Source organism: Mesitornis unicolor, unplaced genomic scaffold (genome assembly GCF_000695765.1).
Source record: "Mesitornis unicolor isolate BGI_N332 unplaced genomic scaffold, ASM69576v1 scaffold2550, whole genome shotgun sequence".
NCBI classification, from domain to species: domain Eukaryota; kingdom Metazoa; phylum Chordata; class Aves; order Mesitornithiformes; family Mesitornithidae; genus Mesitornis; species Mesitornis unicolor.
This window is the reverse complement of record NW_010156173.1, coordinates 79339-91916: the sequence shown is the minus strand read 5'-3', so window position 1 is coordinate 91916 and position 12578 is coordinate 79339. Positions and strand designations below refer to the sequence as shown.

At 43.7% G+C, this 12578-nt stretch overlaps 1 protein-coding gene across 1 annotated transcript in view; it reads right to left on the bottom strand.

Moving 5' to 3' along the window:
• Positions 1-461: 461 nt before the first annotated feature.
• The window catches only part of UNC5D (unc-5 homolog D (C. elegans)), a gene marked incomplete at its 5' end in the record, with an annotated part of 60347 nt that continues 48230 nt past the window's right edge, over positions 462-12578 (bottom strand). Inside the window, 6 exons of the mRNA XM_010181386.1 lie at positions 462-666; positions 1807-1985; positions 3124-3288; positions 6277-6426; positions 9497-9724; positions 11344-11512. Of these exons, the coding sequence (XP_010179688.1) occupies positions 462-666; positions 1807-1985; positions 3124-3288; positions 6277-6426; positions 9497-9724; positions 11344-11512 (1096 nt within the window). The remainder of the gene's footprint in view (positions 667-1806; positions 1986-3123; positions 3289-6276; positions 6427-9496; positions 9725-11343; positions 11513-12578) is intronic.

Genomic DNA, 12578 nt, shown 5'->3' with positions numbered 1-12578 from the left:
CGGCGAGAGATGCAGGACAAAGGGGAGTCAAGGCCCCGAGACAACAAACCTTTAAACCAGGTTTAGCTCCAGTGGCTCTAAATATTCAATACCGATTGCTGATCTGCAGCAGGCATGATATCAGCTTTACTCTTTCCTAAATACATTATGTCTTAATAATTACCTTTTATGGCTCTGTATTTCACTCCTTCCTGCCCCAGGAATGAGAGGTGTGGTTTTGGTTTTGACATTAAAACATGAATTTTAGATGAGAGAGGACAGGGAGAAGCTTGTCTTTTCCATAGTACTCAGATGATTTTTAACAGGGCTTCTTCTGCTCCTCCAACTGACAGCTGCACTGTGGAGACGAGTGTCCGCTTCCGTACGCACAGTGTGCAGAAACCCTTATTTCCTCCCTGCCAAAGAGATTCTGTGGTGTCACAGTCAAAGCTGGCCATCGGTTCGTGAGGGGACAGGCGTGACTAGAGTCCGTTCTGTCTGCTGGAGCCGAAGTCGGGCTCTTCAGCCGCAGTTTCTGTCACGTCTGAGATTTTGGAGTGCGTCCTTCCTATTTCCTCCAGGGCACAGGCCAGGGAGTCGAGGTCGCCATCGTGCTGATGTCGGGCTTCCCAGAGGTCCAGAATGACTGCAGATGGGCTGCTTTGGGTAGCAAAATAGGAGAGATTCCTGCAAGGAGGGGAGAAAAAGGTGAAACAAAAGGGATTAGGAGCAGTAGAAACTGCAGCTGCCATGGATGTGACGGTGTCTCTGTTGTGCCTGGCACTTCAGATGTGGTTTCAGAACAAAAACCTGCAGCAAGGGCTAGGTGAGAGGAGTGGAGGGAACCCTCAAGAGGACACACACGGGTGCCTTTGATTTTATACAGGTAGTTTAAGGGCTATCACAAATTTGGTCTTACACAAATCAGTGTCCTCTCCTTTGTACGCTGTCTCTGTTTCCTGAGAAAGAAGAAATCTCCTCCAGCTTCCTCTGTGGATGAGGAACGGGAACCAGGGGAGATTAAAGGCTGTAAACTCTGATAAGTAAAGCAGAATTTTCTGACTGTCACTGCTGCAATTTAGTTCAGATGTGGTTTATTGAGATTGCCATGCAAAGCAACAGGTCAATGAAAAGTTGTTTTGCTTGATTTTAGTATTCCTCTACCCTCTTGGGAACGTATTTATGGCGTTTGTGGCAATCAGAAAATATTTCTGTGAGTGAACGGCCTCCACCAATTTAATTTAGCCAAGTGGAAAAAGCAAAATAATCAGTAAATTAGTTTTTACAGCATCGTTCAGTTTTAATAATCAAAATATTATTACTCCTAACAGTGGAGCATGACTTTCTTTTTTAAATATGCCTTTTCCTTAACAACAGAAAAAAAATCTGCAAAACATGAAATTCATTTTGGAATACAAAATACGTAGATAGAAGCCAAGGCAACAGGCCGTATGATTTTCTTAAGAACATGCAGCCTCTTAAGCCCTTCAAACCACTGCTTTCACAGCACAGAGCAGGGCCAAAACCCTCCTACAGTCTTGCACTGTACCAAGACCCCACTCTTGTGGGCACAAAGAAAAGGTCCAGTCCAGAACTGACCGCCCTGAGCAGCAAACACGGGGCAGGACGGGGCACACAGGTTTACCCAGAGAAAGCAGTTCCCGTTTCCAGCAGCTCGTCGTACACAAACCAACGTCTGAGAGTACGGATGCTAATTACCATGCACACATCTTTAATACCAGCAAACAAACAAAAGATTCCATAACGGTGGGAAGTTATTCCCACTGCGTATGTAAATGTTCACCTTTCAGAACTGCCTTCCATTACCTGTTAATGCTGTTTTTTTGTGCTAACATCTGCCAGTCTTTGCCTTTGGCGTTGGGTGTGTCGAACGTCGCACAGATCCGCTGTCTGATCGAGTAGGGGATTTTGAACGCTTTTGGACCCACCTGGGCAGGGAAGTTGCTGTCGTCGTGTGCAAAGAAAGCGATGGTTTCTCTTTCATTCTGCACAGAACACAAGAGCAAAGCGGTGAGAGGGGCATCGGGCGTCCTGCTTGGCTCTGCGGGCGGCTGTGCCCAGTCCTGCCGTGCCCTGGCTGAGGAATGGGGAACCCACACCCGATTTCTGCACGGCCTCTTCACAGTGAGAATCGCGCCAGTCTTATGTAACAGAGGCACATTTCTATGCGTTATTCGTTTCAGTGCGATGCAGCATAAATATTAAATAACGACGATGCTATCGTCTCTTCATAGAACATTTATGACACATCCCAGAAGTCATCCATGCAAGGTAATGGTGGTGCTGTAGATGTATCGCATGGCCCGACTGTTTAAATTAAACATGCAGAACAACAGGAGATTTTCATACCCTGCACGTGTGAGATAAGCTACCGCTACCTGGTTAGTTCAGGGAATTGTAAAGCAAAGAGCAATTCAAGCATTCAGTTGTTAGTTATATATTTATTTTGCAGTTAAATTATCCTCACTCTTCAATCACTTTTTGAGATAGGCACAAGAAAGCCTCCATACGAGCAAATCCATTTGAAGACAGAATTGTAACATGCTCTGGGGACTTGTGGACAGACAGGTCCCTTGGAAAAAAGAGAGAGGGGGAAAAAAGGCAGCAGCAACTTTGTCTTGAGATATATAGAGAATGACAGAAGTTTTTTAGGAAATGACAATGAGGAACCTGAAAAACAGCCATGCTCTGAGGATGTTTTTATATATTTTGTGGTTTTCTTATTAACTCGCTGCGTTCTCTGCACATTGCATTTAGCAATGGGCATATATCTTTAATCCAGAAGTATTAATCTGGATTAATCAACAAGGATGCTCAGTAACCTAAAAAAAGCACCTGAAGTTTTCATTGCTCGCCTGTCTACTGAATTAATCCATTTTCAACTCTCAGTGCTCTGCAAACTAGTCAAAAACTTCTTGCAAGAAAACTATTACCACCAACTCAAACAGGAATTATTTTGAGTGTTGTAGAATCTCTGTGCTTTGGTTTCCGCTGGAAGGGGAATCCGTCAGGCTCTTATGGGCTTGTTACCATTTTGAACAGGGCATAAGAAACCACAGAGACGGGGAGGACAAGGCGGGGAGGAATCAGGTCTCTCACCAGAGAGGAGGGAGGACACCTCACCTCTAGGATGGACGTGTGGATCTGCAGGATTTGCTCGTGCCCCTTGACTTGGCGCACGCAGATCTTGCAGGACAGCTGCGTGGTGGCGGGCGTGTAGCGCTCCAGGGAGAAGGCACAGTGCAGCGGGGTCTGGCTGCTGCTCCACACGCGAGAGAACGGGACCTCCTGTGGGAGACGCATCCCACAGCGGGGAGCAGGAGCGACAGAGAGAGCAGTTGTGACAATTGCAAAACAGGGGAAAAAAAGCCATTCTTTATCTCTGCGATGGCTTTTTTACAAACTTCCCTGCAAACCCAAAAATAGGGCAAAACTAATAAATGTTCTCTGTTAATTTCAAAATACTGGGAAACACTGTAGAATTGGCAACTTGGACAGTAACGTAAAAGAGAAAAAAAATGATATTAATATTTCATTCTATTATATCTTAGCATTTGTCTGTATGATTGTGGGACAGCATTTAACAGCCTTAATGAGCAATTACTCTAGCATGAGAAATCTAAAGATTTTTACATTAGTTTTCTAGAGGTGGATTATGAATTTACAGATTTTCCCTTTTTCATGCACTGTTTTTAAATTTTAGACTTTATTTCAATGGCATGTGAAGCTGATCCTTCAAAGAAAACAGAATATTGTGCAAATTGAATCCAGGCGTGCATTCTGCTTGCATTTTTCAGAGCTTTACAAAGGGTTAATAAATGACATGGACAAGGACATTAAATGTGCTGCCTATAGGCAGCTGTAATTCCTGCAGTGTCGAATACTGGCAGCTATAACTGAGTGATCTGCCAACTAGTAGAGCTGTTACCAACCAGTAAACCAAGCACTCAACTCCTATGCTCAGTTTATTTGCGGAAGCTCACCTAAGAGCTCACAGCTCGGAAAACAAGAAAAAGGTTTCTTGCCTTCCTGAAAGCATTTGCCTTAGGTTGTGATCTTGTCTGTGTCCCTGAAGAAATCAGCCATGCAGCAGTAATTGAGGACGTGCAGCGTCGGAGCTCAGCCTCACCCCGTGCTCCAAGTACAGACACAGAGCTGGGCAGTGTCCTTGCACCCACGGCTCACACGCAGTTACTGCCCCTGAGAGCAGCTCAGGTGCCTGCAATGCTGCGCTAAGCGATAATGGTAAATTCTGCATCTGGATCCTGAGTTGGTAGCAGTAGTAAGATACCAACAGTGATAAAGGAGACGTTAGCAAAATATTAGAAGTGGAGCAAATGTAATTAGGTTTTTCCAGAGTAATCATCGCTGCTTTCATTCAGAGTGGAAGAATCACTCAGCTGAGAAGAGTTATATGAAACATAATACAGAGGGGCAAAGCATGGTGAACGATGAATGTTTGTTTAAAGTATTCCAGAAATGCTTTCAGTCTTATTCTCCCTTTATAATTAAGTTCCTAGCAGACAGAGGGAATGTAAATCATCTCATAGCTCCAGACAGACACTGGATGCTCCAAGAGACACAAGATGCTAGGAAGGCAGCTGCTCGTAACCCCACAGGTGCCTGTCTGGCTCCTTTGCATGCTTGTCACAGCCTCCTCCTGCTCCAACACCCAACCAGTTTGAAGGGTTCCCCCACGTTACTTGTGAACGCGGTGGGAAGGACGCCAAGCACTCAGCATCTGCTCCTGCAGCATGGCCAGGACAAACACACGCACTTAGCGCAGTCTAGAGAAATTCCGACTGCCACCTGCCATTAACTGCTTTTACGCCGCAGCCTCACATGGCGACTTATTCATCTCTTCAAGCCTTGAAACAGGGTCTTATATGAGAAACCTTTAACATAAGTCTTTCCTCATCGTACTATCTGGTAACGGATTCATTGGCTGGACCACGTAGTCACTTATGGAATATGCTCTTTTCAGTTGTTCTTGACAACCAGAACAGCCAGCTTGTATTTAATGTGTGGTTCATAGGAGAGAAAACAACACTGGAGGAAACTCCACGTGAAGAAATAGATTTTTTTATATAGAAAGAGGCTGGAACCGAACCAGAGCTGTCAGCAGAAAACGTTTCACTGAGAGGGAAATACAAAGCCAGTGTAAGTTGTTCTGCAGTTCCTGTTCTAGCTGTCCAAGTCATGCAGACTATATTCAGTTACCAGATGTAGGCACTGATTTGGGTTCAGTAGCAGCACTGCTCTGCAGCAGAGGCTTTGCCCGTGCTAGTTTATAGCCCCGGTGGGTGCTGAGGGAAGGGGTCCTGTGCCACTGTGAGCAGTGTCTGCAGCAGCTCTGCCATTCTGCAGCTCCGTGCAGCGAGCACGGCACTGAACCGTTCTTCGGTGAGTTAGGGCTCCCTCATCTGACTTTGTATTTGTTTTTATCCTGCAGCAATAAACTTAATAGCTACTTTACACCGTGCCACTCGCAGTAGATTCAGCAAAGCAAGGTCCTTGCAACGCGTGAAGATTAATACTGAGAAACTCGCATCGGCTGTCACATCCTGTTTAAACAGCGCCCTGCAGTTCAGCTTTGACTGGAAACTCTAGACTATTACTTGCCGACAGAGAACAAAAATGCCTGCGTTTAATATACCATGAGCAATATATTTATTCAGAGAAGTTGCACACGACATTAAGAAAAGTGCTGAACTGCACACACGCTGTTTGGAGGCCTGAGTCCCTTTCAGAACTTTGCACGCACCAGGCGCTCACAGCCAGCAAAGGAGGCGATGTCCCAAAGAAATACCAACTTTGCAGACATAATCCTCCCCAAATTCTTAACTGCAAAGAAACACAGAGGCTACCCTTGCTTTTCCTCAGTTCTAGTTCTTAGTATATACGTTCTGTCATCTGAACTCGTGACATTTAGATGATTACATTTTCAGCCATGTATTCATAGCTACATTGGAATAACAAACATGAGAAACACCTTCACCGTTTAACAAGAAAATAGGCCTTACGTCTGAGGTAATTGAAATGAGGAAAAGCACAAGCTTGCATTTTTGTAAAATGAAAAATGTAAAGAGTTCTGTTACATAGGAAATCTCTGTCAAAATGCATTTTTGCAATGCAATTTTGTTGCATACTCAAGAGATTAAAACTACACTATTCAAAAAATACAGGGGACCGCTGTCTTATTTGGGCTATGCCTATAGCAGTGCAAGTTCTTACTTCCTCTGAATTCAAACGTAAACAAATAAAAATGCCAAGTACCTGACATGCAGTAAATGGTTTAATTCTCCAAAGGAACGGAGGGATATCGAGGACAGAGATCTGAAGACTGAAGGTATTCCCTTGGAAATGCAAAAGTTTGGGTTCCTCCAGTAGCTGTCCTCCTTGGAGTCTTTCATCTGAAACCACTTCCTACAACGGCAGAGGAGGAAAGAATTTTTTCAGTGTTAGGAGCAAACGCCAAACGTGATGAAAATTCACCTTTATGGAGGTGCCTCGTTCACCTACAGCATTTCCATGCTATTGCACCCACAGGATGGCGGCTGCAAGGAGAAGTTGACAGCAGTGCACACCCAGAGCGCTCCAACAGCACGGGGAGGGAAGCAAGACCCACTGCCAGGTAAAGCTCTTTCCTCCAGAGAGGAAAACGGGAACTGGTTATTTGTGGCATCACTGTTTAATGAATCCCTCTTCTGAGCTGGAATAACACAACCATCCTTTCTATTTTAATTAAGCTTTTCCATACAAAACGAGAGGTTGTGTCTAGTGCTCCTTAAACACTTGCCATGCTCAGCGAGACGCTGAATTGACAGACTCAGACAGACAGACACCAGAAGGCACGCTCAGTGAATATCCGCTTGGTACAGATTCAGCTGGCAGGTTTGGTGAGAAAGCACCCTCAGGACTTTAAAAAGCACCAAAAGAAACACGCCACGTGTGCACGTTAGACAAAATGCTTCACGTTCTCAGAATTACGGGACAAGGCCCTGAGCCATCTTGGAAGGGCCGACTTTGCGCAGGAATTCGCACTGCAGCCCTCTAGAGGTCTGTTCCAACCTCAATTTTCATATAATTCTGTGAATTTAAAACATAAGAGTAACAACATCACCCCTGCCTGTACTCACACAGTGTTTATTCCTGTAGAGCAACAATAAAAACACCAGAGAGGAAGGAAAGCTTGCAGAAATCCTTAAAAATCAGCTAGCAAGCAGTCTTTCAAAATTACCTTTTTTACCCACTAAAATGATATACAATGTGTGAACATCGGAGAGGTTTAGTGCTTGTCAGCAGCAAAGTTATCGTTAGAAGAGCTGGAATCATTGTGACCTTCTGAAAATATAATGACTGCTAGAGCTCTGAAACGGTAATAATGGATTTCTATTATGAACCAATTTACAGGCATCCAGCTTGTTTTAACTCCTGGTGGCTGGGTTTATGAGAAAGAAGGGATAAAAAGGGAGACTTTACTTTTTGATTTCCAACCGCAAAGGGTGTAGTTTATTTCATGATTATTTTCAAAATTCCCTGACGTGTTGGAGTGTTTTCCAAATGGACCGTAGTTGTATAAATGCTGCTCTACCTTTGAGAGCGCAAATGGTCCTTAATTCACAGGCGTCAGCAGGGCTACACAAAATACAGAAGGACTTGGGTCTTTTATCTTTTGAGGGCCAAGAGTTCCCCAGCACACCAGGAACTGCATAAAGGGCAAATCTGTTAGAAAACTGCGGTAAGTTTCCACACAAGGACAAAGTGAAAAATGGAGGAGCTCTGTGTCTCACATGGGACTGCCCTGGAAAGGGTTAAGAGACTCACACAAAACTTGGTAAGCCCAACTCCGATCCTTTAGCCAAAAAACCCTGTATTTGTCATGTTCACCACTCAATATCTGCACTAGCACAAAGCTATGAAGCTGATGCAGGATGCTTTTAAGGGAAGTATAATTTCATAAATACACAGTTGTCTCAATATGAACAAACACCCTGTTCTACTTTTGTGAATGAGGAAAACTGGTAATTATTCTTCTAGGAATTTTCTTCAGAAAAGCAACAAGTAGGTTTGAAATCTTATTTTAATGTGCATTAAGAAAAGGATAAACCAGTCTCCTTCGCTGTTTTGCTGAACGTCATAGTAATTCGAGAAACAAAATGGAACAGTCAAATCCGGCTGCCATGGGTGAGGGCTCTTGTGTTTCGTTGGGTTTTTAAATTTAATATACTGAAGGCAAAATTCAGCATGAATGAATCGCTGGAAGAGACTCTCCCATGCTGTATGAAGCAGTGTGAAAACAATCGGTGATTGCTCTGAATAAGATTAATCTCATTTCCCTCTTGGCCTCCTTCATGGTTGTGTTGCACAATTCTGTGGGAGGTTTTTTCTCTATACTTAAAAGTTGCAGAGATTTTTGTGCGTTTTTATAAACCTGCTGCACGTTACTAAATGCAGACGGGCAGAGTCGCTAAAGGCATCAGACAATACAGGTTCAGGTTAATTATATTAAGTGAAGGTATGACTCAGAGCTACTTGGACGTGTTCACTAATGCCTCAGGAGGAATTTGGGCCTCTGGATTTCAGGAGTCTCATGCAGGAAGATACTGGTAACCCACGGCTTGTGTGAGCGCTATAAAGGCTGTAATTACAAAGCTATTGTAAGTCTTTAAGAGTGTTTTCAGTGGCTTTGCTTTTATTAGAAGCACACAGACATTAGTGTGTGCTTCATTACGATTCATGTTTCTGTTCTGTACGATAGGAAAAGGAAGCAAAAATTCATCTGTCACAACTGTCTTCATTTCAGTTCCCCAAAGAAAACCGTTTTGTTAAAGCTTCTGAGTTTGCAAAGCCTGCAAAAGCCAGTGAATTGCATGTGTTTGTCTCAGAGTACCATGCAGACAGATCATGTTCATTTTAATTGCCACTTGGGGATTTTTTTGTGTTTTGTTGTCATTTTTTAAGGGGAAATGCATGGTTATAATTTAATTTTTGTTTAAAAAGATAGTGAGGAAATCTCTTTCTTCTTGCTCGAATTGTAAAAACGAGAGGAAATCCTGAACTAACGACAGCGAACGGGTAAGGAGCATGAGAAGTGCTATACATCAAATGGAAATGACTTACATTTTCTGCTTACATCTTCCTCCAGATGCAAGCTCTGCCTGTGCCCGTGGAGTGGCCGAGGCACAGAGCCCAACCCCACACTCTGCTGTCAGCTGTAGCTCTGTGCTGTGCTAGCCATGGCCATGGCATTTTTGGTTAATCTAGACCGTTCGGCTGTCCTAAACCTCTTGCAGTGTAAAAGCACAAGTGAAACAACAGTGCAGAGAAATTAAGGGACAGAATAAGTCATGCAGCACTGGCAATAAAAAACCCAGTGTTCTCATTTGAGTTTGGGATTGTTGCTGTTGCCCAGTGACTATCGCCAGGAACAAAGCAATGTTAATATTATACAGAAAACCAAATGGAAGCAAATTAACAAAGTGAAACCATTTACCTGAAACGCACAAGGTGTGTTATCCATACAATACACTCTCAGATTGTAATCCAGAGAATTGCAAGACAGGCAGCCAAAAACCGCTACTTTCAGCTGTCGAACGGCGCAGTCAGAGATGGGTTCTCCAACAAGAGCATAAGTTCCAAAGCTGTTTAAGAGAATGTGACAGGCATAAGGATCCAACAGGCAGTAGCAAGAAGTAGTTTCCTCTTCCACAGACATCACTTCCTGCAAAATGAAATTCAGGACAATAGGAGTCATGACATTATTGGTTGGGGTTTATTCAGCTGGAATGTAAAGTATTTCTGAGAGCCACTCTTACTCATGCTGCCCGCGGGGAAGGGGAGGAGGCAGACTACCTATAAAAGTAAATACTGCCAGATCACCCCTGAGTCAGCAATAGGATTTATGGCAATGTGCTGTGCAGAATTTGATGTACACAGCATATAATAATGATGGTGATGATGTGCAAGCAATTTTAGCATCTTCTTTCAAGTGCTCTTGACTTCCTAGCTAATTTTTTCCCCTATGTCAAGTTAGGAAATTACCTTGAAGATTAAAGTCAATAAGCAAACCTTGAACAACAGTTGGTATTGGACTTCTTTTCAGAACATGCATTACGATCACGTTTACCTTCATCAAAAACTCCCTATCCCACCCTGCTGCCTTTCATGCTTAGTTGTGCATTACAGCAGCGTTAGGTGAGGTATCTGAGCAGTCTGTGCTCTGGTGTTACACCACTTCCAGGGTGCTTGTAACCAACACTGGGCATCGAGTGTATCTGAAGTAGGAAAACTAAACTGAACTTGAAATGGTTTAAATGAGAGCAATAAAGAACATCACGGTTTAGAGGAGGAGGAGGATAGTTATGGTATCCAGGAATGTTTTAACTCCTGGTTTTTCCCCTCACACTGCAATGAACCAAAGTTCCAGCAGCAGCAGCACCATGAAATGTGACTGCCTGAGGGTTTGTGCCTGGTTACTGGGTTCTGCGGCTCTACTAACGAGTACAGCGAACACTTCATACTTGGGGAATTCAGCACCTTTCTGTCCTGTGTGGGTATCTGTAATGCTGAATAACAGTTTGGTTCATGCTTTGGCCATCCCTTCAGGTGTATTTTTTCAGGCTGTCTCCCTAAATGACGCAAAAGTTTAATACGTTTGGTACTGCTGCCTACCAAGCAGTTCCAGTCTTAAAAAATGCAGGTGGACAGACACAAATGATTAAATGCCCGTGTGCTGAATGCACAAAGATTGATTTCCCCAATAGATCAGGATTAGAAAATACAACTAAAAAAGCAAAGCATTTCATGTAACGTATGCTGATCCTTCAGAGGTCACGAGCACAGGGTGATCACTGAATGCCCATTCAAATGACACGTACAAAGAACTGGGACTTTTAAATCGGGAGGATCCTTCAAGGTTAAAATACCTTAAACTCAGAGTGTATATTGTTAACTACCCCCCATAACTTACTTTATGTCATGGTACACTCTTGTGTGGCTGTAATGGTCTGTTCTGACAGGAGTCAGTTTGGTAGCTCTGAGCTATCAAAACAATGTTTTTAAAAATGAATGGCTACTGGCTCCGTCATTAAGTGCCCTGAGAAAAGGCACAGTTGCCCATGTCACAAGGGCTACATCATAACATGGACCCTTTTTTGCACATCTTGGTACAATAGTTGAAAATAGTTTAGCTGCTTCTTAGCTGCAAAGTCTTTTTTAAAAACGGTTTCTTTAAGATGACTGTTTGTATCACGTAATCTTTGACCTGCCCCTGCATGAGTAACAGTAATCACATTTCCATCATTGCTGCAGCCTGAAGTGGGAGCAGGAGTCTAAACTTACCTCCCATTTTCCTTGCTGTGTCCTCTTTTTCAAGTGAATATTCCAGTGCTCCGAGTTCACTTCAGCGCAGTGCGGGATCGTCAAGGCGAAGGGAGCGCTGACAGACAGATCCGAGGGCCCACACGTCACCTCTGGTCCCAGCAGCACATCTGTGCCTTCCGGCTGTAGGCTTTGCGTGGGGGGAAAGACAAGAGCATCTGTCAGGCTCTTTTAAATAAAGAGCGAAAATTTAATTTAGCTGCAAGTTTTAAACTATTTTAGGTAAAATCCAAGTACCTCACTCATCTGTTACAGAAAAGGATGAGCAAGCCAATTACTGTGCTAATTTTCATGTAGGAGCAGTAGCTGGAGATGAAACAAGACTATTAGGCCACATCTACCCAAATCGTTGGCTGGCCAGCTTCGGATTCTGGTCTTTAAAATACATTTCAATTTGCTTAAACCAAATACAACACTAAAATCACTCTGTGCAAGTAAGCCTTGCTTTAGGCACCAGCTGGTAGTATTACCATCTAATTCTGCCTTCAAAGACTGTCATCAACAATATTTTCGCAGTAGCGAAGATAAAACAAATTAGGGTTTAAAAACACAGTCTCATAAATTTTTCCAGATTGAGTGTGATCTCCCTGGTTTGAAAACACATCTATATTCTGCGGAATGAAGCAGCGAGGTGACTTAACTTACAGCAGACATCAGGGAGCTTTGCAATAGCAGCACGGCAACAACCGAACCATCCCACACTGCCTGTGCGGAGTCCAGGGCTTCGCGGCTGTGCTGTCAAATCCCGAGTTACCCCAGACGACTGGGATAATACGTTTAAGTGAACGTAGGCACACTTATGTGCTGCCCTGCACTTAAATCAATCAGATTCCAATCCTGCAGATTGACTTTGCACATCCAGCCTCACCCGGGGGTAGCACTCTTGGTGTAACCGCACTGGCAAGTGCTCTGAAAACACAGTTACAAAAACCATTCTTGCCTAAGGCTTGGAAAGTTCCACCAACTGCAGTGACATCCTGTACTGAAGATGCCATCCATGTACAGGTATCTGTGAGATGACGGCTGGGGTCAAAAAACCCAAACCACACAACATGTAAACAAACAGGACCAACTCTGCATTTTCAAGTGTCATGATAATAAATGCTCTGAGCCTCAGTGCTTCGAAGTGTTTGTAGGATTCTTAGGCTAAAAAACCCCAAGCACAGACACAGCCTCTGCCGTAGCTGCCCCGTTCC